Source organism: Dryobates pubescens, chromosome 12 (genome assembly GCF_014839835.1).
Source record: "Dryobates pubescens isolate bDryPub1 chromosome 12, bDryPub1.pri, whole genome shotgun sequence".
Classification (NCBI taxonomy): domain Eukaryota; kingdom Metazoa; phylum Chordata; class Aves; order Piciformes; family Picidae; genus Dryobates; species Dryobates pubescens.
Window position 1 is genome coordinate 2,304,564 of NC_071623.1, and position 27,723 is coordinate 2,332,286.

At 44.6% G+C, this 27,723-nt stretch overlaps 1 protein-coding gene across 1 annotated transcript in view; it reads right to left on the reverse strand.

Annotated features, from left to right (window-relative positions):
* DCAF6 (DDB1 and CUL4 associated factor 6) overlaps positions 1-27,723 on the reverse strand; it is a 122,938-nt gene that overhangs the window by 66,567 nt on the left and 28,648 nt on the right. The window contains exons 3-6 of the mRNA XM_054165874.1: positions 25,997-26,089; positions 14,463-14,648; positions 4,981-5,094; positions 3,795-3,930 (exon numbers count right to left, since the gene is read on the reverse strand). Of these exons, the coding sequence (XP_054021849.1) occupies positions 3,795-3,930; positions 4,981-5,094; positions 14,463-14,648; positions 25,997-26,089 (529 nt within the window). The remainder of the gene's footprint in view (positions 1-3,794; positions 3,931-4,980; positions 5,095-14,462; positions 14,649-25,996; positions 26,090-27,723) is intronic.

Here is a 27,723-nt window from a genome sequence, read left to right on the forward strand (position 1 = left end):
ACATTGGAATGGGCTGCCTGGGGAGGTGGTGGAGTCGCCATCACTGGAGGTTTTTAGGAGAAGACTTGACGGGGTGCTTGGTGCTGTGGGTTAGTTGCATGGGCGGTGTTGGATTGGTTGATGGGTTGGACGCGATGATCTTGAAGGTCTCTTCCAACCTGGTTTATTCTATGTATTCTATGTATTCTATATCTGTTGTGACTTAGTATGTGCAACAATCCGTCCCTGACCACAGAAAAAGTCAGTTTTATTATCTCATAGAATACATAGAATAAACCAGGTTGGAAGAGACCTTCAAGATCATCGCGTCCAACCCATCAACCAATCCAACATCACTTAAGCAACTAACCCATGGCACCAAGCACCCCATCAAGTCTCCTCCTGAAAACCTCCAATGATGGTGACTCTACCACCTCCCCAGGCAGCCCATTCCAATGGGCAATCACTCTCTCTGTATAGAACTTCTTCCTAACTCCCAACCTAAACCTCCCCTGGTGCAGCCTGAGACTGTGTCCTCTTGTTCTGGTGCTGGCTGCCTGGGAGAAGAGACCAACCCCCATCTGGCTACAACCTCCCTTCAGGTAGTTGTAGAGAGTAATAAGGTCACCCCTGAGTCTCCTCTTCTCCAGGCTAAGCAACCCCAGCTCCCTCAGCCTCTCCTCATAGGGCTGTGTTCCAAGCCCCTCACCAACTTTGTTGCTCTTCTCTGGACTCGTTCCAGCAAGTCAACCTCCTTCCTAAACTGAGGGGCCCAGAACTGGACACAGTACTCAAGGTGTGGCCTAACCAGTGCAGTGTACAGGGGCAGAATGACCTCCCTGCTCCTGCTGGCCACACTGTAATTTTACATTTACATTGCAATTTTACACACTGTCATTTTACATAAGGACCAAAAAAAGTTTAAATGAAAACCAATAGTTTCCTCAGTCGTCATAGAATACTTCACCTCTTAAAAACATTCAAGACAGACAAACTCACAAACCCCAAACCAGCAGAATACTGTACCAAGATATCCAGAAAAATTACAATCTGGAAAATTTTGTTTTTCCTCTACTCCACAGGCTGGCATACCTGCATCTGCCTTATTCCCATGCTGTTACAATACTAGTGTGGCAGTTCTAGGCTATGCCTTTAAAATCTAGCTGCAGATTTTGAGCAGAAAAGTAGAAAAATATAAACAAATCACTACTGGGTGTGAAAAGGAAAACAAAAGATTGTTCTAAACAAATTCACTGGATGAAAGTCTGGGATAAGAGAAGCTGTATCATAACAATTCTTCACATTTCACTTCCATTCCCATTCCTTTTCTCTTCTCTGATCTTGGCTGTTCTGCTTTGTCTGGGAGAAGATAACGCTTCTGGCTGATATTGAGATAAGACTAACACTGCTTTCTCCCAGCTTCTCTATCTCTCTCTTGGTACAAGGAGGGTTTGGGAGGTTTTGGGGTGGTTGGGGGGAGCAGCTTCCCTGGTCTCTTTTTGACCAGGGTTTTTTTATGTTGTTTGGTAATTGTAAATACCTGTATAATATTGTAACTCCTGTGTATTGCGTACACATTCATTGCATTCCATTGTAGAGTGTAGATTGTGCTTGTAAATACAGCTCCATTGGCTTCTGGCTAAAGTCAATGCTGGAGGAGACTTCAACCCACCACAACAAGGTACATAGCACCTTTCCATCAGTCCCCTGAAATCTGTTCCTCAGACAGTTCTCACAGAATTTTGCTGGCCACTGTGATGAATGGGAGAGCTCTTAAGAGAGTGTTACCCTGGTGAGAGGGGTAGTTTTTTTAATTGAATCATCTTTAATGTTTCCTTTCTCCCCCATCACAATGATCAACATGAAAATGCTGCAAGAAATGATAGATTTTGTGACACTGATTGTTTGCATGAATGTGCATGCATGGCTATGTAGATTATGTCCTAAAATAAGCATCTGATGCACATTGGTTTTCACCTGAAGAATTTGTAGCTTGTCAGTGAAATGGTTAGAAACATCAACAACCACTGCAAAGGTAAGCATATTGCATGATACAGAGTTCATAACATCCCTTTCCATAAGAAGCAACACATTCCAGCATGGCAGAGTACAAGAAGATAAGATCTTAATTAAAATTCAAGAAGAGACATTACAAAATGACTTTTTCTGCATCCAGTACAACATGTATTCTAAGATGAAGAGATTAAGTTTACTTAAGATTTACAAAGATTTCCTTAAGATTTACAAAAGATTTCTGTATTAGAAAATATTAAAGGACTATTATTACAAATCATACTTCTCAGAGAAATCTTCTTCACTCAATATAACGCTTCAGGCATTCACTATCCATCCACAGGAAGGGCTGGATGGAGGAACCTGCAAACTCCAGGCCTGGCAGCCTGACCTCAGTGCCAGGAAGATTATGGAGCAGATCATCTTGGGGGCAACCACAGTGCACCTCCAGCATGGCCAAGGGATCAGGCCCAGCCAGCATGGATTTAGGAAGGGCAACTCCTGCCTCACCAACCTGATCTCCTTCTATGCCCAGGTGACTGCCTGATGGATGTGGGGCAGGCTGTGGATGTAGTCTGCCTGGACTTAAGCAAGGCCTTTGACACTGTCCCCCACAGCAAACTCCTGGCCAAGCTGTCAGCCCCTGGCTTGGACAGCAGCACTCTGAGCTGGGTTAGGAACTGGCTGGAGGCTGACCCCAGAGAGTGGTGGTGAATGGTGCCACAGCCAGCTGGCAGCCAGGCACTGGTGGTGTCCCCCAGGGATCAGTGCTGGGCCCCATCATGTTCAATATCTTTATTGATGATCTGGATGAGGGCATTGAGTCCATCATCAGTAAGTTGGCAGATGACACCAAGCTCGGGGCAGGAGTTGATCTGTTAGAGAGTAGGAGAGCTCTGCAGAGGGACCTTGCCAGGCTGGACAGATGGGCAGAGTCCAACAGGATGGCATTCAACAAGTCCAAGTGCCAGGTACTGCACTTCGGCCACAACAACCCCATGCAGTGCTACAGGCTGGGGTCAGAGTGGTTGGAGAATAGCCAGGCAGAAAGGGACCTGGGGGTACTGGTTGATAGCTGGCTGAACATGAGCCAGCAGTGTGCTCATGTGGCCAAGGAGGCTAATGGCATCCTTACCTGCATGAGGAATAGTGTGGCCAGCAGGAGCAGGGAAGTCATTCTGCCCTGTGCTCAGCACTGGTTAGGCCGCACCTTGAGTCCTGTGTCCAGTTCTGGGCCTCTCAATTTAAGGATATTGAGACACTTGAACATGTCCAGAGAAGGGGAAAGGAGGCTGGGGATGGGTCTGGAGCACAGCCCTGTGAGGAGAGGCTGAGGCAGCTGTGGTTGTTTAGCCTAGGGAAGAGGAGGCTCAGGGGAGAGCTTATTGCTGTCTACAACTACCTGAAGGGAAGTTGTACCCAGATCGGGGGTGGTCTCTTCTCCCAGGCAACCAGCACCAGAACAAGAGGACACAGTCTCAGGCTGTGCCAGGGGAAGTTTAGGCTGGAGGTGAGGAGAAAGTTCTTCCCAGAAAGAGTAATTGCCCATTGGAATGTGCTGCCCAGGGAGGTGGTGGAGTCCCTGTCCCTGGAGGTGTTCAAGAGGGGATTGGACGTGGCACTTGGAGCCATGGTTTAGTTAGTCAGGAGGTGTTGGGTGACAGGTTGGACTTGATGATCTCCGAGGCCTTTTCCAACCTTGTTGATTCTATGATTCTGTGATTTTATCTACTCTGAAAAGAACAGCCTGAATTTGGAACCACAAATGGTTAGCAAAGCTTACTGTAAGGCATAGCTCCTACCTGTTGCTCTTGTACCCAGCATTCGGCGATCATATATTCTTACTGAGCTGTCAGAGCAGCCCACGGCGAGATAGTACGGGATTGGCGGGCAAATCGCGACGGAGGTGGCAGCACGCCGGCAGTTTATTAAAATGTCCTAGAACAAACCACAGCACAGCATTCACACAAGAACTCTGAAAATTATAAGCTTCATTCTATTTATTGCTTCAGGACACAAGTCAAGGGGGTTTTGAGAAAGCTAGGTCTGGCCCTGTGAAGATAGATTGTACATAAGTCGAACAGAAAAGTCCCTGCAGGGAAGGGAAAATAGCAAAGAAAGAACTGTACCTCAAAATAATAATCATTTAAAAAGGAGTCAAAGAAACCAAAACAAACTACAGGAATAAATATTTCAGAATAGGTAAGTGTAATAACTGCAGATTTATGACCTAGTTTGCACCTTGGATCTTCCTAGGGAAACTTGAGTTAACTGTTGAGTGAGGAAAGTACTAAATACACAGAACCAGTCTAAATTGATTTAACAGGTTAGAATAGATTTCATATATGAGCAAATAAGTGGACAGAAGAAAATCAAGAAAGAAACCCCTAGAACTGGTGAATATGCACAATGCCTATTTAGAATAAAATTAATTGAGAGTAGTAATACATAATTTGGTGTCAGTTTTAATATTGGATTGGAGAAAAACTATCTCTGAAATCAAAGCACAGCGGACATCACAAATACCTTGCCCTCTAAGGGAATAATACCAGTGACTAATTTGATCTAGTGTAATTAATTATCAATATTTGTAATGGTGGGAGAAAGGGTGCTCAAGAGCACAGGGCTGCAGATGATTGTCAAAGCTTATATTTTGCCTCCAATTCTGCACTCTGTAGAAACTATCATAAAGCGGAGCAAGAGGTTAGATTTCAATCACGTCAGAAGTTTCACACCAAAGCTCATGAACTAAAAAATGCCAAAGTAGATATTCCACTAATATAAATTTAAAAGTTAAAAAAAAAAAAAAAAGGAAAGAAAAAAAGACTCCCCAAACTTTTTTTTTGTTTCTTGGGAAACATGTTGTCATCTCCACCAACGACCCTGAAACCTATTATTTCTAAAAGCCTTACCAGGATTCATATCCTATGTTTGTATGATGTACAGCTCTACATTTAGGTCATCTTTAGTAAAAGATTTCACTCTTACATCTTTACAATCTTCTTTTGTGCAACTCGTTTTGATTCGAGTATCAAACCATCTTACAGTGCCATCTTCACCACAAGAGAGGAAAGTATAGGGATCATTTGGTACTGTCATAATCTGTGTAAATAAAATGGGGGAAAAAAAAGGTATTAATGTGTGCAGAAATACCAATAATCTGAAAATAAAAGCATTAACATTTTAATAAGCAATAAAGACTGAAGCAGGTATGACTCAGGTCAAGGTTTTTATTGAAATAAAGAGGTACATGGAAAACTGCTACTTCAAAAACAGGCTCATACTAATGAAGTTCTGGGCCCCTCAGTTTAAGAAGGACATCGAGACACTTGAACGTGTCCAGAGAAGGGCAACAAGGCTGGGGAGAGGCCTTGAGCACAGCCCTGTGAGGAGAGGCTGAGGGAGCTGGGATTGTTTAGCCTGGAGAAGAGAAGGCTCAGGGGTGACCTCATTGCCCTCTACAACTACCTGAAAGGTGGTTGTAGCCAGGAAGGGGTTGGTCTCTTCTCCCAGGCAACCAGCACCAGAACAAGGGGACACAGTCTCAAGCTGTGCCAGGGGAGGTTTAGACTCGAGGTGAGGAAAAAGTTCATCACTGAGCGAGTCGTTTGTCATTGGAATGTGCTGCCCGGGGAGGTGGTGGAGTCACCGTCCCTGGAGGTGTTCAAGGGGAGATTGGACGTGGCATTTGGTGCCATGGTCTAGTTGTGAGGTCTGTTGGGACAGGTTGGACTTGATGATCCTTGGGGTCTCTTCCAACCTTAGTTATACTGTGAAGTTAAAACTGTGGATGTCACCAGATTAAAGATTTACAGGTGAAAGCTTACAATCATTTCAATTATCTTCCAATAAATAAAAGAAATGGATTGTAATCAATATTCCAAATGTTGCTGCAATAATTCAATGGAAGCTGAGTTTACAACTACCTGAAGGGGGGGTTGTAGTGAGCAGAGGTTGGTCTCTTCTCCCAGGCAACCAGTACCAGAACAAGAGGACACAGTCTCAGGCTACACCAGGGGAGGTTTAGGCTGGAGGTTAGGAGGAAGTTTTACACAGAGAGAGTGATTGCCCACTGGAATGGGCTGCCTGGGGAGGTGGTGGGGTCGCCGTCGCTGGGGGTGTTCAGGGCAAGGCTTGACAGGATGCTTGGTTGTATGGTTTAGTTGATTAGGTGGTGTTGGATGATAGGTTGGACACAATGATCTTGAAGGTCTCTTCCAACCTGGTCTATCCTATCCTATCCTATCCTATCCTATCCTATCCTATCCTATCCTATCCTATCCTATCCTATCCTATTCTCTAGCAGATAATAGCAACAATATCAAACAAACCCCTCAGAAGATGCCTTTTATTCCCATCAGGAATAGAGGTAGTCTCCTGAGGCATCTGTGAATTAAAGGCTGTTATTAACTTATGCCCTCACTGGATGTTTTTTTAAGAGCACCATTTTCCTTACTTCAGCCCTGCTCAAACTATGGAGACTCAGAGTCGTACATGTACGGCTACGCTCAAGAAGGCCTGCTTAAGACAAAATAAAAAGGCAAGGAACTACCATGTTAAAGCTTCATTCCACAGGTCAATGAAAGTATGAAATATTGTGTTTGTCCTGGTTCTGCCTAGGATAGGGTCCATTTTTTCCACAGTAAGCTGGGAGGAGCCACAGCCAAGATAGCTGGCTGTAAGGGGGTGCAGCTGGAGCAAGTGAGGGTGGATGGGGCAGGATCAGGAAGATGGCTTGGGTCAGGCCAGGTCATCTCAGTCAGTACTGCGTTTTATATCACTTGCTTTATATATTATTCCATTAGTAGTTTTGTTATTATTGTTGCTTCTTCTCTCTTTCTGCTGTTTTATTGAATTCTCCTTATCTCAGCCCAGCCTTTTTCCTCCCACTTTTCCTTCCCATCCCATCAGAGTGTTGCAGGGGCAGCTATGTGGAGCTCAGTTGCCAGCCTCGTCTAAACCATGACAATGTTAAACACAAAACAAAGACTGTTGCAGAAAATCACAGTATTTTCTTTTCCTATACTACAGCTACTATCAGTAACTTCATAGTAGTTTATAAATCTCCAAACATCAGTAATAGTGTAGTACACCAACGGAACACAGAGCCAAGAAGTGATTCTTTCTACACTTCCTATGTTATGATTTATTCTCATTCCATCCCCACTCTTAAAAGTAATCTATGGATATCTGTAAATCACTACCTAAAGTGAGATTACAAAGGCAATCTCTGCAGGATTCAACATTTCTCCTTGTGATGTTTAGTACATTCATTTACTGTGTGCTGTGCCAAATCTTACTGCTGACAAACAAGAAGTTTAACAGACAGAACAAAGCTGTAATGGGTTAGCACAATGGCTAAACTCCCTGCTCCCCCAACACAAAAGTGAGGGGAGAGGTAACACACAAAACTCAGGGTTGAGATAAAGAGATAAGAGTTTAATATATCATAATCACAATGTATAATTACCTTAGCTAATAATCCAATTAATCTAATAATACAATGCACAATAACCTTAGCTTAGCCTATTTGCAGAAGAAGCACAGTGAAATACAGTGAAAAACAGCAGAAAACAGAAAACCAAAATCCACGGGTACCTGACTCCCACTGTGCCTGGAAAAAGGAGGATAGTATAGGACAGGACAGGACAGGACAGGATAGGATAGGACAGGACAGAATTAACCAGGTTGGAAAAGATCTTCGAGATCATCAAGTCCAACCTATCACTCAGCGCCACCTAATCAACTAAACCATGGCACCAAGTGTCTCATCCAGTCCCCTCTTAACCTCCAGTGATGGTGACTCCACCACCTCCCTGGGCAGCACATTGCAATGGAGCCAACACTCATGAATCTGGAACCCAGAAGCAGCAACCAGAACGGGAAGCCTCCCATGTTTCAATCTGAACTTCAAGCTCCATAATACTTTGCTCCAGTTAGCCCTTTCATTTTTTGAAGCTGGCATGACTGCAGCATGGTATGAATAGCAGCAGCAAGTTCAACCCAATCCATGATACTTTAATAACAATGGAACAATAACATACGAGAGATGACTGTTGTTTCACAATATGTTAGCACAAAATACTGAAAACTGTGGTTTTCACTACACATTCACTCAAGTTAACTTTATTAGTGTAGTTGTAAGGCCAGCAGTGGTTCTTAAACCCACTAAATCCTTCCAGCCTCTTTGCTGAAGATCAATGCAGAGCTTTCACTGGAAACATGTACTCTAAGAATGCTGCTGAATGTGGTGTAACACAGCAAACTTATTTCTAGTAGCTGTATTTTATTTTGTTCACACTGATACCATTTCACATTTTATATGTAATAAAGCAGTACATCTGGCCACCCCCACGCCAATTTTTATGCATGGTGTCCATTTTTATGCATGTGTCCAGTCACTAGTGGTGTGCCCCAGGGATCAGTGCTGGACCCCATGCTCTTTAACATCTTTATTGATGATCTGGATGAGGGCATTGAGTCCAACATCAGTAAATTTGCTGACAACACCAAGCTGGGGGCAGGAGTTGGTCTGCTGGAGGGTAGAGAGGCTCTGCAGAGGGACCTCGACAGGCTGGACAGATGGGCAGAGTCCAAGGGCAGGAGACTGAACACATCCAAGTGCCAGGTTCTGCACATTGGCCACAACAACCCCATGCAGAGCTACAGGCTGGGGTCAGAGTGGCTGGAGAGCAGCCGGGAAGAGAGGGACCTGGGGGTGCTGGTCGACGGTAGGCTGAACATGAGCCTGCAGTGTGCCCAGGCAGCTAAGAGGGCCAATGGCATCCTGGCCTGCATCAGGAACAGTGTGGCCAGCAGGAGCAGGGAGGTCATTCTGCCCCTGTACACTGCACTGGTTAGGCCACACCTTGAGTACTGTGTCCAGTTCTGGGCCCCTCAGTTTAGGAAGGAGGTTGACTTGCTGGAACGAGTCCAGAGAAGGGCAACGAAGTTGGTGAGGGGTTTGGAGCATAAGCCCTGTGAGGAGAGGCTGAGGGAGCTGGGGTTGCTTAGCCTGGAGAAGAGGAGACTCAGGGGTGACCTTATTACTCTCTACTACTACCTGAAGGGAGGTTGTAGACAGGCAGAGGTTGGTCTCTTCTCCCAGGCAGCCAGCACCAGAACAAGAGGACACAGTCTCAGGCTGCTCCAGGGGAGGTTTATGCTGGATGTTAGGAAGAAGTTCTATACAGAGAGAGTGATTGCCCATTGGAATGGGCTGCCTGGGGAGGTGGTGGAGTCGCCATCACTGGAGGTGTCCAGGAGGAGGCTTGATGGGGTGCTTGGTGCCATGGGTTAGTTGTTTAGGTGGGTTGGATTGGTTGATAGGTTGGACACGATGATCTTGAAGGTCTCTTCCAACCTGGTCTATTCTATTCTATTCTAAAAACTTTTCAATTTCTCTATGTGTTTATAAAGTGCAGACTCAAATATAGTAGCAAGGGCTCTTACTTGATTAAGTTCAACAAGTACACATTACACACATGAAAGAATTTTTTCCTAAGCAAGTATTTTTACTTAGTATTTTATTTATGGTTAAAATGTACAGCTATGTGATCATTTTATTGTAGTGAAATTGTGGAGGTAAGAGTTATCCATAAAGGCACATTCTCTTTCTCAAATGCAATTAACATGTAGAGCAATAAAGAAAAGCATTCAGCTGAGTGAAAATAATCTTGTAACCATCTTCATCAACAAGTTCTCCAGAAACATGTTTCAAGATCTTCCTTCCCCCTCTCTACTTGATTCTCCTCCAGACTGTCCGGTTATCTCACAGTTCATAACAAGTACAGGAGTTTCCCCATTCTTCTGTTTCAGTGGGTTTTGTAACGTCTTGAACCGTCACAAACTTCAGTTTTAAGGTGGAGTATAAATTCTAACCACATTCAAATTTAGAATTAGTATGTCAGGGACAGATGATGTTAGCTTCTGTTATTTACAGAGCTCAATGAGTTCAGTTCTATATTTAACACAGTCATGTGGTTCCATACAGCTGGGTAGTAAAGTCATATTTTGAATACACTTTCCCACTCCAGAAACTTCTCAATGACAAAGTTGTGTCACGTCAGAAGCTGAAGCTGAGACACAGCTTTAAAAAAAATCCTTACACTTTCATATGCCAAGGCTGAAAAAATCATCTGCTACACCACACAGCAACACATGCACTGAGTGTTCAAACATCAGCTTTCAGGCACACTAACAGAATTTATAGGCTTTGCAGAAATGTTTCACAAACTGGTATTTTCAAAGACTTCTTGAAAAGAGGTCAAACATAAATATGTTAAACCTCACAGGTTAAGAAGAATAACTTCAAAAAGAGACACAGTTGTTAAACCCACATATGGGTTGAGTTTAAATCTGCTGCTATTTATACCATCCTGCCTCATGCCAGCTTCAAAATGAAGTGCTGGCTGAAGCAAAGTATTGTGGGGCTTGAAGTTCAGATTGTAATATGAGAGGCTTCCTGTTCTGATTGCTGCTTTTGGGTGCCAAGTTTTGGGGGCTGGCTTTTTCCCTCGGGGATGGCATCATGAAGGGGATGGATGTAGTGGTTTGGCTCGCTTGCTTCTGCTTGCTATTGCTTTCTGCCCTGCTTTTTCTGCAAATAGGCTAAGGTAACTGTGCATTATGTTATCACATTTGTATCAAACTCCTTTTATTTTATCTAAACCCAGAGATACTTGTGTGTGTGTGTGTGTGTGTGTGTGTGTGTGTGTGACTTTTCCCTCATTTCTCTGTTGGGGGGAAACAGGCAGGTTAACCCATTCACAGTGCTTTAATCTGTTACAAATAGAATAGAACAGAACAGAATAGAATAGAATAGAATAAACCAGGTTGGAAGAGACCTTCAAGATCATCGTGTCCAACCTATCATCCAACACCACCTAATCAACTAACCCATGGCACCAAGCACCCCATCAAGTCTCCTCCTGACCACCTCCAATGATGGTGACTCCACCACCTCCCCAGGCAGCCCATTCCAATGGGCAATCACTCTCTCTGTGTAAAACTTCCTCCTAAACTCCAGCCTAAACCTCCCCTGGCGCAGCCTGAGACTGTGTCCTCTTGTTCTGGTGCTGGCTGCCTGGGAGAAGAGACCAACATCCGCCTGGCTACAACCTCCTTTCAGGTAGTTGTAGACAGCAATAAGGTCACCCCTGAGTCTCCTCTTCTCCAGGCTAAGCAACCCCAGCTCCCTCAGCCTCTCCTCACAGGGCTGTGTTCCAAGCCCCTCACCAACTTTGTTGCCCTTCTCTGGACTCGTTCCAGCAAGTCAACCTCCTTCCTAAACTGAGGGGCCCAGAACTGGACACAGTACTCGAGGTGCAGCCTAACCAGTGCAGCGTACAGGGGCAGAATGACCTCCCTGCTCCTGCTGGCCACACTGTTCCTGCTGCAGGCCAGGATGCCATTGGCCCTCTTGGCTGCCTGGGCACACTGCAGGCTCATGTTCAGCCACCGTCGACCAGCACCCCCAGGTCCCTCTCCACCTGGCTGCTCTCAGCCACTCTGACCCCAGCCTGTAGCAAGTCATACAGGGACAGTCTAAGTCATACAGGGATTTCCAGATTGCTGCCAGTATGAACAGAAGAGTATCACTCTACTGTTATTCAAAACAACAATAAGACCCTTGTTAACATTATTTGCTAAGCGAAAATCATCCCAAACACCACCATTTTGAGCTTGCAATATAGCAGTCAAATGTCCATACTCTCTTCAATTAATGATTTTGAAGAGCTGAATTTGAATATTCATGGAAATAGTTAGTGTTCAGCTATAGTCATTCTATACAGACAACAATAAAACATCCATCTTGATTTGGCAGGCTCTTGGTCTCCCCATGTTTCTTCTAAAATACTTTTTAAACCTTTCCAGTGTCTTTGGGCGGTTTCTTGTACCTATCAAATTTATCATTGGTCTAGTAGCTTGCAATGTGCATTACCATCACTTCTGATGACACCTTGCAAAGAGACAGCTGACATCTCATATTACAGGCTAAAAGTCTTACAGTTCTGGTCTCCATTACTAGTCCTGACCCTCAAGCACTACTGGCAACTGCTTTCAGTGATTTTTTCCCCATTTGATCATTGGTTTGCGCCTCCTATCAGCCACTTCATGTAATCAACCAAACAGATAGTCAGCCTAAGCTCAGGCAGATCCAAACAGCCACGATGACTTCTATGCTGGCACCAACTCTTCCATTTGCACTACTCTGAGCAGCCTAGCCCAGCCTAGCTCATGACCTCCAATTGCACATACCCAATCCTGCTTCTACCACTACATCTTCACATCTGTTCTGCACAGTACCCATGGCTATTCTCTTATTCTCAATCTCAGAAATGTTTTTTATAATACTCATAGCTAGCTATCCAGGAAATAAAGGTACCAGGTAAGCCAGCAATTGGTTACTCAGCAACCCTGCAACCATCCGTTAGGAGGAGGCTCACTTCCCCAGGAAATCACAACACAGCAACCTGACAGACCCTCTGTTCAACGAGGGCATTTCATCTCTAAGAAAGAGCATCTCAGTCTCCAGATGTTCTTATGGAAAGACAGGCTTCATGTGAGATACAGAGAACATCTAATCAACAACCTGCAGAATCCAGAGTCTAGCAGACAGACTACTATATATAGTGAACTTCAGTGAGAACTGAGGCAATTCAAGCTTCTGGTTTGAGGCCACAAGGACTGTTGCTATTCTAAGTGGTTTCTCAAATGTTAAAAATAAAAGCAGATGATGTGAGCCTGGGATCCAGAATCATGTTATGCAAAATACATTCTTGTATTAAACACAGGCAACACCAAACTAGATGACAAGAACACCACCAATCTCAGAAAGAGAGTGAGTATCACAAGGTTTGCTCAAATGATCTGCAAAGTTCCCCTGTAGAGAGAGAATGTTCTTGATAAAACCATTAATAGGACACAGGGAATTGCTACCCTAAGGATACTTTTACTCCATGATCAAAAATTCTGGCAGTACTTCAGTGGTTTGGGCTTTGTTCACATAACCCTGCAGAGGCTCCATTTCTTTTAACAAAGATTTTTAAATGCTTCATTCAGTTTACAATACAAAGAAGGAAACAGAAAAGCTTGTTATGAAATGGGAGCTAAATTAGTTTGATAAGTAAGGCGTTTGTGATCCCCTCCCACCACCTGTGTACTTTGGTAAGGTTACAAAAACATCTGAAACCACAAATAGTCCAAAAACCTGCAATGTTTGTAACCCAGGAAGTAGCTGGGGTTTACTTATTTATTTTAAGCACAGTTTTACAAGCAGCAGACTTTGCTGATTACCCTCCTAACACAATATTTTACTTCCTCACTTGTCTATTTATATGAAAGAAATTTCCAAGGCAGGATTGAATGCACTAGCTCAAAATTCACTCATGAAGAGTTGACTGGAATACAAAATAGAGAAAGTATCTAAATACATTTTTCATATTGAGTAACTTAAACACACTGAAATAAGCATGTCTGAGAAGGATATAAAGCGTGGAAAAGGCATTAGACTCATGAAAAGTTGGGTCAGGGGACATAGCCATTGCCTCCACCTCCCAACCTACTTTGGATACAAATTCACAGGACAATTTATATCACATTTGCTCTGCAGAGGATTCTTTCAGTGAAGTATCTGCAAAGAAAGTGGCCTTAAAGACATTGTTTTGGAAAGTCCTCCATATAATTCAATGTGTTTCCTTTTAAAGCATACATAATTATTACAGAGTAGAGTAGAGTAGAGTAGAGTAGAGTAGAGTAGAGTAGAGTAGAGTAGAGTAGAGTAGAGTAGAATAGAGTAGAATAGAATAGAATAGAATAGAATAGAATAGAATAGAATAGAATAGAATAGAATAAACCAGGTTGGAAAAGACCCTCAAGATCATCAAGTCCAACCTATCACCCAACAACAGCTAATCAATTAAACCATGGTACCAAGTGCCTCATCCAGGCACTTTCAGTGATGGGGACTCCACCACCTCCCTGGGCAGCAATTCCAATGGCCAATCTCTCTTTCAGCGAAGAACTTCTTCCTAACATCCAGCCTAAACCTCCCCTGGCACAGCCTGAGACTGTGTCCTCTTGTTGTGGTGCTGGTTGCCTGGGAGAAGAGACCAACCTCCACCTGGCTACAACCTCCCTTCAGGTAGTTGTAGAGAGCAGTAAGGTCTCCCCTGAGCCTCCTCTTCTCCAGGCTAAACAAAATAAAAACCAACCCCAAAACCACACCACCAAACAAACTAAAGCCCCCCAAAACCCCCCCAAACCCACCACCACCACAAACCCCACACAACAGACCAACAAAACCACACCGAAAACCTTAAAACTAAACCAGCACAACAAAGCTATAAGGGAAGTTCTTTAATTCTCACTGAATTAAAGCTTTCAGCAGCCTGCTTCAAATGTTGGAGACCAATACAAGAAGCTATGGTATTGAGCCTGGTTTGAAAGCATCGCCTTTCGTGCGGTACCTCATAGGTAGTTCCGTAGTGGCAGGTGTACTGGCATTGCCTGTTGGTCTCCGCATCTTGCTCGACATTAGTGTAAAAAATGACTCCATCTCCAGAACAAGATACAATCTGTTTGTCATTGGTGCACGGCAAGAACTTTGCACTAAAAATGTTTGCCCTGTGTCCTGAGCGAATGGTTGTTAAAACCTGAGGAAGGAAGAAAAAGGAAGGTTGTATCAGGTTAATGTTTCCAAAGCAACCATAGGATGGGACAACACCACCACGTGTGGGCTCTGGTACTAGAAAACATCATTTATGTACAGGTTGCCAGCAGCCCACAGTTTCATACAACAGAACAGAGAACCTCTCTTCACACAACATTTCTTCAAAGAGCAATGTGGTTCCAACAGGAGACATTCACTTACACACTTGCACAAAGCAGCCTGCAAAAGTCAAGGACTGGAATGTAACTGCCACCTTATGTTTTTAAATTGCTAGTTACACATTGTATCAGGTTTCTCAAAGTAAAACACCAGTCCAGGGTGACAGTGCAGCCAGTCAGCATGTCAGTGAGAAAAGAACTGGAGGATCTAGAATATCATGGGTCAAGAACAAGGCACTGCACTGCAAGACAACGTTACAGGCTTTAAAAATTGATGATATTCTTATAATAAACTCACTTTAAAAAGGAGAACCAAAGTGTGGCAATGCCAGCGAGGAGCAGTGTGAGCAATCTGGCAGTGCAGGCCTGGAGCCTGACATGGTGCTAGGCCATGCTTAGCATAAGTGCAGAGCCAGCTAGCAGTGTACCAAACAGTGCTGTGCCTGCAGCGTGTAACTAAACCAAGGCACTGGTAGCTATAAACACAGCAAGTTATCTTGGGACAACAGGACATGCACCTGCATCACCAAACCTCACGTGTCATCAGTAGTTGGACCAATAATCTATACTAGTGTGATGTGTGGTCACTCATAGGGAACCACTGAGTCCATGCCAACAAGGCACTCCCAGTTTATATAAGTTGTAGCAGTTCCCTTGCTAGGCACTTCTGCCTTTCCTATCCCTTCTTCTTGCTTTACTTTACTGTGCTATACTCACCATAGGCCTGTGCCATAGGCCTGCAATACTGGAACAATAAAGGAACGATACTAGATCATACTGATCAGCTGTATTGATTCCAACCTCCGTCGTCACCAAAGTTTACAAGAAAGGATGTTTTGACACCAGTTAAAACACAAATAAACAACATTTAAGAACAATAAACTGAAATTGGGCTCCATGTCAATGAATGTCATTCTAATTTCACCTAATTTCCTTCAGGATCACAGCTGGTTCTAACCACTATGTGATAACTCTTCACAATTCCTAACCTATTTGTTACCAGCCTCTCAGAACTGAAACCACCCTCCATATGCTTTCTTGGGCATCAGTGAACATTCTAGTCTTATTTCTCCTATCTGCAGCACTTAAAGCAAACTGCTCATAGGAAAAAAGGTATTTACCAAGTTGTTTACAGTATGCAAATTACTTCCAAAATTCCACTCAATTAACTTAATCCAATAAAACGTTATGCAAATGAAGTTGCTCTCTCAGAGACAGCTCATGACTAATACTACACAAGTGCACCTTTTAAACAATTCACACACACACACACAGAGAATTAATGGTCTATCTGCATATTCTGTGCCCTGGTTTTAACTCAGCTGGCAGCTCAGCCCCGGCAAATCTGCTCACGACAGAGGGGTTTCTTCTTTCCCCACTCTGACCCCTCCGGGTGGAGGAGAAGGACCCGGGAGGCAGAGATGCTAGTTGAGATAAGGACAATTTACTACTCTATTGCAGGGATATCAGATTACACAAAGGAAAACTGCCGTACTGGCAGTCTGCAGCAACAGGGGCACAGACAAAACGCAAGCCGCCCCCAGACTGCAAAACGGAGGGCAGCCCTGCCCCGGAAGCAGGGGCAAAAAAACCCAAACCTGAACAACCCCAAACCAAACCAACCAACACAAGCAAAAAAAAACCCAAACAAACTCCACAAAACACCCAGAACAGGAAACTACAAGCTATAGAATATACTTCAAGTCCACTAAGCCTTGGTCAACCCCTTCCTGTCCTGCAGTGATCATGATGTTAGCATGGCCTAAAATACACTAGCCAGCTGGCATTGCATCATTTTAGGCTGGAGGTTAGGAGGAAGTTTTACACAGAGAGAGTGATTGCCCATTGGAATGGGCTGCCTGGGGAGGTGGTGGGGTCGCCGTCGCTGGGGGTGTTCAGGGCAAGACTTGACAGGATGCTTGGTGCCATGGGTTAGTTGATTAGGTGGTGTTGGATGATAGGTTGGACACGATGATCTTGAAGGTCTCTTCCAACCTGGTTTATTCTATTCTATTCTATTCTATTCTATTCTATTCTATTCTATTCACCCTGGGGTGAGGGGGGTAGCCCTGTCCCTTCTAGTGGGGCTAGTCAGCTTAAACCACTACAGCTGAAAGATATACAAGGCCTAATATCTTTTATATATACATATATTCAAAGGAAATAAGGAACTCAGTATCAAAGGAGCAACTCAGAACAAGAGGTCCATAAGGTACCCTCATTCAGATAAGAGTTAAAGCTGTCTTCTGTCTGTCCCACCTCTGATTTTATGTAATTACTACTGTGAAATAATTTCTCCTGACATGAAATTCTTTTTGATCTCCATAAAAAAGCAGATAATTAAAAAAAAACCAAACCACTCTAAACTAGGGGCCTTATCATCTTGCCAGTTCACCACTTCCTCCCTGTTACTGAATATAACCAGACAGACTTTTTCTTCTCTTTACTCTGCAGTACAGAGTCCTTCTCTTACTCTGAGGTACAAGTGCTTCTTACTTTTCCCACTTTTTCCAACAAACCTCAACCTAATGCCCCTGGGTTTCATGCAGTCACAACTTATCTTCTGCTTCAGTTCTTTTCCATGTACTGATCTCAGTTTAGACACAGAGATCTGAATTTGATGATTAGTGGTGTCCCCCAGGGATCAGTGCTGGGCCCCATCCTCTTTAATATCTTCATCGATGATCTGGATGAGGGGATTGAGTCAGTCATCAGCAAGTTTGCAGATGACACCAAGCTGGGAGCAGATGTTGGTCAGTTAGAGGGTGGAAAGGCTCTGCAGAGGGACCTCGACCGACTGGACAGATGGGCAGAGCCCGACAGGATGGCATTTAACAAGTCCAAGTGCCAGGTGCTGCACTTTGGCCACAACAACCCCATGCAGAGCTACAGGCTGGGGACAGAGTGGCTGGAGAGCTGCCAAACAGAGAGGGACCTGGGGATGCTGATTGACAGCCACCTAAACATGAGCCAGCAGTGTGCCCAGGTGGCCAAGAGGGCCAATGGCATCCTGGCCTGCATTAGGAATAGTGTGGCCAGCAGGAACAGGGAAGTCATTGTGCCCCTGTACTCTGCACAGGTTAGGCCACACCTTGAGTCCTGTGTCCAGTTCTGGGCCCCTCAGTTTAAGAAGGACATTGAGAGACTTGAAGGTGTCCAGAGAAGGGCAACGAGGCTGGGGAGAGGCCTTGAGCACAGCCCTGTGAGGAGAGGCTGAGGGAGCTGGGGTTGCTTAGCCTGGAGAAGAGGAGGCTCAGGAGAGACCTCATTGCTCTCTACAACTACCTGAAGGGTGGTTGTAGCCACGAGAGAGTTAGTCTCTTCTCCCAGGCAGCCAGCACCAGAACAAGAGGACACAGTCTCAGGCTGTGCCAGGGGAAGTTTAGGCTGGAGGTGAGGAGAAAGTTCTTCACGGAAAGAGTCATTCGCCATTGGGATGTGCTGCCCAGGGAGGTGGTGGAGTCACTGTCCCTGGAGGTGTTCAAGAAGGGACTGGATGTGGCACTTGGTGCCATGGTTTAGTCACGGGGTCTGTGGTGACAGGTTGGACTCAATGATCCTCGAGGTCTCTTGCAACCTTGGTGATTCTGTGATTCCTCACAAACTTGAAAAAACCTCAGATTTTTCTTTCCCTCCCTTCTCTCATCCACTGTAAATGGAAACAGGATTCAGAAACACACATCTAAACATTTTCAGTAAAGAGTTTCCTCAAAAAGCAGATCTCACCTTGCTTGCCCCTCAATTTCCTGACTGTTGCGCAGCATTACAATGAAATTAATAAAGTATTACAGTATGTATTACATGCACCATATTTTCCTGCCCTTGCACTGAACATCCTCTTTTATGGCCTTACAGAGGAGAAAGAGGTATAAAAGTTGCTGGTGTCTAGGTAAAGAAAAAGATGAGAGACTACCACAAACAACCATCCCTCAAAAGCCTACTGTTAGCTACACAGAGTAAAATAATATCCCCACTTTACTCCATTTGGGCATTTTACTATCAACATGTATGAGGCTACAAAAACTTAATGACTGAAGAAAAATGTCAGGAGGAGGGAAGCAAAGAATTTCAGATGTTCTTCAAAGCACTTAACTTGGTGTTGTAATTATATATTCATACCTTCTACAATTGCTTAGGTAATATCATAGTATGATAGTATCATAGTATCAGCCAGGGTTGGAAGGGACCACAAGGATCATCTAGTTCCAACCCCCCTGCCATGGGCAGGGACACCTCACACTAAATCAGGTTGCCAGAGCCTCATCCAGCCTGGGCTTAAACACCTCCAGGGACAGGGCCTCAACCACCTCCCTGGACAACCCATTCCAGGGCTTCACCACTCTCATGGGGAAGAACTTCCTCCTCACCTCCAGCCTGAATCTCCCCACCTCCAGCTTCATTCCATTCCCCCTAGTCCTATCACTACCTGAGATCCTGAGCAGTCCCTCCCCAGCCTTCTTGGAGCCCCCTTCAGATACTGGAAGGCCACAATGAGGTCACCTCGGAGCCTTCTCTTCTCCAGACTGAACAGCCCCAACTCCTTCAGTCTGTCCTCACAGGAGAGGTGCTCCAGCCCTCTGCTCATCCTCGTGGCCCTTCTCTGGACACTTTCCAGCACCTCCAGATCCCTCTTGTGACAGGGGCTCCAGAACTGGAGGCAGTACTCCAGGTGGGGTCTCACCAGAGCTGAGCAGAGGGGGAGAATTACCTCCCTTGCCCTGCTGGCCACACTTCTCCTGATGCAGCCCAGGATCTGATTGGCTTTCCAGGCTGCAAGTGCACACTGAGAGCTCCTGTTGAGCTTCTCCTCCCCCAGCACCCTCAAGTCTCTCTCCTCAGGGCTGCCTTCCAGCCAGTCACTGCCCAGCCTGGATTTGTGCCTGGCATTGCCTGGACTGTGCCATGGGTTAGTAGTCATGAGGTGTTGGGTGACAGGTTGGACTTGATGATCTTTGAGGTCACTTCCAACCTTATTGATTCTATGACCCAGATGCAGGAGCCTGCCCTTGGTCTTGTTGAACCTCATGAGGCTGGCTTGTGCCCACCTCTCCAGCCTGTCCAGGTCCCTCTGGATGGATCCCTTCCCTCCAGCCTGTCTGCTGCACCACACAGCTTGGTGCCATCAGCAAACTTGCTGAGGGTGCACTCAATGCCACCATCCATGGCACCCACAAAGATGTTGAACAAGCCTGGTCCCAGGACTGATCCCTGAGGGACTCTGCTTGTCCCTGGCCTCCACTGGGACATGGACCCATGGACAGCCACTCTTTGGGTGCAGCCATCAAGCCAGTTCTGTATCCATCTAGTGGTCACCCATCAAACCCATGTGTCACCAGCCTGGAGACCAGGATGTGGTGCGGGACAGTGTCGAAGGCTTTGCTCAGGGCCAGGCAAATGACATCAGTTGCTCACCCCTCAGCTATGAATGTTGTCACCTGTTCAGAGAAGGCCACGAGGTTTGTCAGGCAGGATTTGCCCTTGGTGAAGCCATGCTGACTGTTCCAAATCACCTCTTCACTATTCTTCTGAGTCAGTAGTGCCTCCAGGAGGATCTGCTCCATGATCTTTCTGGGCACAGAGGTGAGACTGCCTGGCCTGGAGTTCCCTGGTTCCTCCTTCTTACTCTTTTTGAAAGTGGGGGTTATGTTTCCCCTTTTCCAGTCTGTGTGGACTTCCCCAGACTGCCATGACTTTTGGAATAGAATAGAGAGGGGTTTAGCAACCTCATCTGCCAGTTCCCTCAGCACCCGTGGGTGTACCCCATGGGGTCCCATGGACTTGAACACTTTCAGGTTCTTCCGGTGATCACCAACCTGATCTTCACTTACGATGTGCAGTTCTTCCTCCCCGTCCCTGGCATTGTCTTCCATGACACCAGGAGTGTGGCTAGAGGCCCTTGCAGTGAAGACTGAGGTAAAGAAGTTATTGAGTACCTCAGCCTTTTCCTCATCACTTGTGGCCATGTCACCAGTTTCCTTTCTGAGGGGCCCCACACCTTCCCTAGGCTTCTTCTTCCCATTCATATACCTGTAGAAGTTCTTAGTGTTCCCTTTAACCTTCCTGGCTAGATTCAATTCAAACTCTGCTTTGGCTTTCCTAACCAGGTCTCCTGCTGCTCGGGCAGCTTCCTTATATCCCCCCTGTTCTAGCTGTCCTTCCCTCCACTGCCTGTAGAGTTTCTTTTTAAGTAATAGTGTGTCCAGCAGCTCCTTGCTCAATATGCCACACAGGAAACAAAAAAGAAGAAAAGGCAACAAATTAAAGAATTCAAATTGCATCTCATAAAACCATAGATTAAGTCTCAGGATAGGATTACTAATTCATGTGGCAGCCCCCAAATCTTACGTACAAGCTTCCATCCATAACAATAAGTACTTTCCTCCATGAAAACAGAATTTCTGGCAGCTACCCTGTTGGCTTCATTAAACCTGAAATGTTTCAGCTCCCTATCTAAATGGAAAATCTTTCCAATAAAAAGTCACCACGATGAACAAAATCACATCAATCCTTAAAATCACATCAAAAAACAGCCATTTTAAAAAGAGATTTTATTACCACTCTGGTTTCCTTTCTTTAAAGAAAAAAATTGTCTGTTTAAACAAATACAAGCCAAATGTCAGTGGATTACAAAGCTTTTCAGGATACAGTTAATTTTTGGGTTCCCATTCAAGACACTCAGTGCAGGACAATTATCAAGCCAATCTTTTCAACAGTACTTCCTTTAAAGAGGTCAAACCTTCTTTTGAAGTAAAGCAAACCTAAGGGAACCCCACCCTGAAGTGCAAAGTAGCAATCCAGATAATAGAAAAGCTGTATACCTTCAGCCTCAGCAAGCACCCTCTAAAGCCTCCCCAGAACTCTCACATGGGCTGAACCCTTCCTCTTCCAAAAGGCAAACCAGGTTAAAGATTCAAAAATCCTGAGTGACTCAAAAATCCTGAACCTCCTAAGAACTGTCTTCACATTGGTATTAGCCAAGCTAAGTCTCAGACTTCATTTAAAGGCTTTGAAAACTGAGTGCTCAACCTGAGGCAAATACATGAATTTCCATATGTTTGTACCATATTTCTGCCATGTAGAGCTTTAGCTCCATCCAAACTCCTCCTGCTCCCCACCCTTAGCAGTGTGATGCCTAAAACAAATGAGGAAGAAAAGATCCACAACAAGAATGCTTCTCAGCCGTCCCAAAGTATAATAAAGCACTCATCCTTTTCACTGGGACTTGCAATTACTAGTAGAAATCACAGTGACATATTTCTCCTCAGATGCTGTGGGATACCTGCCTATCTTACCATGAGGCAGGAATGCAAGTTCATTTAGCACAAAGGACCAAGGCCATTTACAATCAGTAAATGTTTGTGTTAAATGAAGGCTAAGCTGGCCTGCCAAAAAGCTGAAGGAAGAGTCTTCAGCCCTGTTTTGGCTAAAACCAACGAAGGAAGGCCAAAATAACAAACACCCAACATCAAAATGGATTGCGAGGCTCAGGGTAGCCAAGCGAAAACTTTTGCCTACATAACTGCAATTTTAATACTAAAGTTGACACCTCTCAGTATGCCAATGATCAAAACTGAGCACATATTAAAGATATATCACAGTATCACAGTATAACTAAGGTTGGAAGAGACCCCAAGGATCATCAAGTCCAACCTGTCCCAACAGACCTCACAACTAGACCATGGCACCAAGTGCCACGTCCAATCTCCCCTTGAACACCTCCAGGGACGGTGACTCCACCACCTCCCTGGGCAGCACATCCCAATGACGAACGACTCGCTCGGTGAAGAACTTTCTCCTCACCTCGAGTCTAAACCTCCCCTGGCACAGCTTGAGACTGTGTCCCCTTGTTCTGGTGCTGGTTGCCTGGGAGAAGAGACCAACCCCTTCCTGTCTACAACCACCTTTCAGGTAGTTGCAGAGGGCAATGAGGTCACCCCTGAGCCTCCTCTTCTCCAGGCTAAACAACCCCAGCTCCCTCAGCCTCTCCTCACAGGGCTGTGCTCAAGGCCTCTCCCCAGCCTTGTTGCCCTTCTCTGGACACATTCAAGTGTCTCAATGTCCTTCTTAAACTGAGGGGCCCAGAACTATGACTGTGTTACTCAATTCTTCTCCCAAATCATGCTAAATGTCACTGTGCTGTGTTACACCCATCCTGGGGGGAGGGCTACAAGAGCTCTGCTTCCCCCAGAGGCCAAAAGAAACCTAATCCAGGTGAACAGAGAGGGACTTGGTTTCCCCCTGCCAGGAGGAGGGGTCCGCTGGGGTCAAAGGTGGTCTATTCCACTCTCCCTTCCTGTCCAGCAAGCCTATAAAGAGGAAGACACCATGACCCTTTGCTCCTGCCTCACCTGTTGAAGAGGGTCAACAGCCACTGCCAGCCTTCTGGTTATGCCACGTGGTCAGGCCTGGTCTTTCCCTACTACATCCACATTTCTCCAAAGGACTGAAATCCACTTACATCAAGAGAAATATAAGGCCACCCAAGCTTGGGTTTGTGTATTTTCCTATTCATCCTTATTCCTTACCCTTGTAAAGCCTCCCTGTTATTGCTATATGTATATATTTTGTTTAAAAATTTACTTCTCCTACTTCCAAAGTGACTCCAGATTATATTTTTGGTAAATTTACCTCTTTGTCTTTTCCCCTACTTCTTTTTTATTTTCTTTTGTTTCTCTCCCTTTTCCCTTATCAGAGAAGAGGGGAGCAGGGGGGGAATTATTGGTTTGCTACCATCTGAGGTCTTAAACTCCAGTTAAGGTTCAAACCACTACAGTCACCCAGAAGGCAGCAACATGTGGGGCTGGGGTATAAAACCCACAAGAAGAACATTTCTCAGCATCCAGAGGCACCAGTACCAGCAGCAAAGGGTGCATCAGCAGTTGGGAGGGAAAGACACAGACAAGGACTGTTGATGGGCTGTGCTCCTTTTCCTCCACCCCAGACAGGGACAGCTTTCTTGGTGAGAATAGCACCTTCAGTATATGGCTTAACTCTTGCTACATTTCTGTTGGATGAGAGCTACTGCAAAGGTTTGCATCTCTGATAGCGTTGGATGTCACCCCGGTTTTATTAACGTGAGATCATCTTGCAGTTAGTGCATTTAACACCAGCAAACCCTAATCTGTTCTATCTGTTGCTTTGGACAATTAATTAGCTTGATTTGTTTTAATTTTCTGAAGCTGTGTCAGAGCAAGCCCCTGAGGCACCAGAAAAAGAGAGGCAGAGATTAATTTTGCCAAATAGTTCTATTAAGGGTCCTGGGCTCTGAGACAGGCAGAACACAGGATCTTACCCGTAGTGTACGGGGTGCACAAGCACTATGAACACCTATCACCTATTCAAACTTCAGTAACACTTAGAAAATGTCTCCTTCTGAGACACATAACACAGTAGCAACTACCATTTGCATCTGGCCATACATTACATGAAGTGAAGTGACTCATTTAAAACTCACCCAAAATAAGATTAAATAAACAAGATTAAATGCTTCCTTATCAAATTAGCTATTTTACTAACACAGAGGGCTATATTGATGGCTGGAGTGTATTTTTGCTACTCTAGCTGGTTCATAACAGAAAATGTATCTGCCAAAATGACAAATTACAGTACATTTCTCCAACCCATACCAATTTGCTGCCTTCTCCTATTGATTCTGTAACTCAAGCCAGAGGAAAAAAGCTAAAGCAATTGTAAGTCATTAAAAACTGCATCTCTAGTACATTTCAGGAACAATACTGATTATTAGGTCTTCTTGTTAGTACAGGCTGGTTTATAATTGCATCTGCATACATGGGTTGAAGGGGGAAATTGCTCTGCTGCTAGGTAGAGCTAGCCATTGAAAGTAAGAAAACAAAACATCTTTTCTATTCTATGAAGAGAAAGGTATGTGTGTATCTCTACCTTTCTCATTTGGCAACAATAGTACACAGTGGGGGGGGAAAATGATCCCCTGAAAAAAGAAAGTTTAAACTGATTCATTTATTAAAATACTACAATATTTTAATATAATAATTATGCAATAACAATATTGGTATCCCATAGCAATATAATAAAATAAACTCTGTACAATATTGAACATCCTTTACTTGCATGAAAAAGTTTTACTTCTCAAGTGCCTTCATCTGTTTTATACATGTCTTAGATATCCCTTCTTCAGCTGAACTCTAGTCCAAGAGAAACCCTGGGCTAACACCACTGATCTGAATGTGGTCAATCTGATACCAATGGTTGAAAGGAAGAGAGTAAGTTTAGAAGCTGCAGTTCATTTTGGGAAGTGAGGAAAATGGCCTTGCATATAGGCACAGGCCACATTCCTGATTACTATTATTTTCCCACCACAGCTTTTCAGGAAGGTCAAATTTTGCTGCTTCCATAAGCTTCTATTCAAACTCTCTTCCACCATATCAACCATACATTTTGGTTCCCCCACTGCATTTAATTTTTCAGCACCTCCTCAGGTCTTAGTTCTCAACCTCTGAGAAAGCATAAGAGAGAAGATTTCACTTGAACATTGCTGCATAGGCTACCCAGCACTGAGGGACAAAGTTCTTAGCACCTCTTCTATCAAACTATCAATGCCTCCTTAAAGAGCAAAGCATGCAACACTGCTACCACATGACAGATACTAGCTGGCATTGCTGGAAGCCATCTGACTTCATTGAAACCCGTGTAAGTGCAGAACTGGAAAAGCAGAGGCCTTTACAGCACTTCTGCCATTTAGGAGCCAAATCTACACAAACACAAGGCAATGTAATTTCAAATGGTAATATTTTACTCAGTACTGACACTTCAACATTGCACAGGAAGGCCATTTGGTGTACCATGTATAGCAAAAACTAATACAACATTTGAAAACTAAAGTGAAGCAGAAAACAATTTCTCTGACTATAAGATTTCACAGGAGTTATTTAATCCTATTGCTAATTCTGACAGTGATCTGTTGTGTGACCATGTTCCTTTTGTGCCAGACCACCGACCGTAAAATGGGATAATGCCTATGTTGCAAGGGGTTAGAATACTAAGGCTTGAAAGCACTGTGAACTTTTATTTCCATTTATAAAACTATCAAGTGCCTGATATCATCATTCTCAAATAAGAGCTTGAAAAGTATCTCAATATCCTGAGAAATAATCATGCAAATCTTCTTTGAAAATTACTGAGGAGGCAAACATACCTTCCTGCTGTAGGGATTACTGATGACCAGATTGGTGTCATCTGAGCCAGATAAAATATATTCTCCTGTATCATTCCAGCAAATTGTATTCACCTGCATGAAATAAAAAGGTTATGTTTACATTTTCAGAATATTGTAACATCAGTACTCATCCAACACTACAGAAATGGGAGTTCACAAATGTACTTTCTAGAGTAGCTAGCACACACAAATAATTTAGAAACAAGTTTATAAGGGAATCAACCACCTGCTTCATCTATGGAATCTTGATTACTCCCTCTGCTCTAGAAGAGACCATCAGGCAAATTAAGCCTTCCCACAGAGGCCACAGTTCCCACAATTCTACACATTCCAGTGCTTTAATGTACTAAATTCCTCCACAAAGTTCTCTGCATTTTAAATGGAGGTAATTAGAATAGAATAGAATAGAATAGAATAGAATAGAATAGAATAGAATAGAATAGAATAGAATAAACCAGGTTGAAAGAGACCTTCAAGATCATTGCATCCAACCCTCAACCAATCCAACACCACCTAAACAACTAACACATGGCACCAAGCACCCCATCAAGTCTCCTCCTGAACACCTCCAGTGATGGTGACTCCACCACCTCCCCAGGCAGCCCATTCCCATGGGCAGTCACTCTCTCTGTATAGAACTTCTTCCTAACATCCAATCTAAACCTCCCCTGGCGCAGCCTGAGACTGTGTCTTCTTGTTCTGGTGCTGGCTGCCTGGGAGAAGAGACCAACATCTGTCTGTCTACAACCTCCCTTCAGGTAGTTGTAGAGAGTGATAATCACAACATCACCATTATTTTATCTTCACTCCATCTAGATTCTGACCATCCATTGCTTTGTATACTTCTCAGTGACCACACCTTCTCAAGGATCATGTGAACAGCACCACAGAATTTGTCCCATATCCCTTTTGGGAAGCAAGTATGCTGGGAATGAAGAATCCTCCGGAGAGGTACTGAATTGTATTGGGAGAACTTTACAATGTATTTCCTTATCAATTCTCCTTCTCACATGGCTGTTTAATAATGTGCCACTGAATTAAAGCTGGAAAAGCACTCAAAGTCTAGGAAGATCAAATCTGTCCTTAGAGTAACCTGTCTTCAAGCAGCAGCTCAAGCACAAGACTGCATGCATCACCACTGCCAAACAGAGAGGGACCTGGGGGTGCTGATTGACACCCACCTAAACATGAGCCAGCAGTGTGCCCAGGTGGCAAGAGGGCCAATGGCATCCTGGCCTGTATTAGGAATAGTGTGGCCAGCAGGAGCAGGGAGGTCATTGTGCCCCTGTACTCAGCACTGGTTAGGCCTCACCTTGAGTACTGTGTCCAGTTCTGGGCCCCTCAGTTTAAGAAGGACATCGAGACACTTGAGTGTGTCCAGAGAAGGGCAACAAGGCTGGGGAGAGGCCTTGAGCACAGCCCTGTGAGGAGAGGCTGAGGGAGCTGGGGTTGTTAGCCTGGAGAAGAGGAAGCTCAGGGGAGACCTTATTGCTCTCTACAACTCCCTGAGAGGAGGCTGTAGCCAGGTGGGGGTTGGTCTCTTCTCCCAGGCAACCAGCACCAGAACAAGAGGACACAGTCTCAAACTGTGCCAGGGAAAGTTTAAGCTTGAGGTGAGGAGAAAGTTCTTCACAGAGAGAGTTGGCCATTGGAATGTGCTGCCCAGGGAAGGTGGTGGAGTCCCCGTCCCTGGAGGTGCTCAAAAA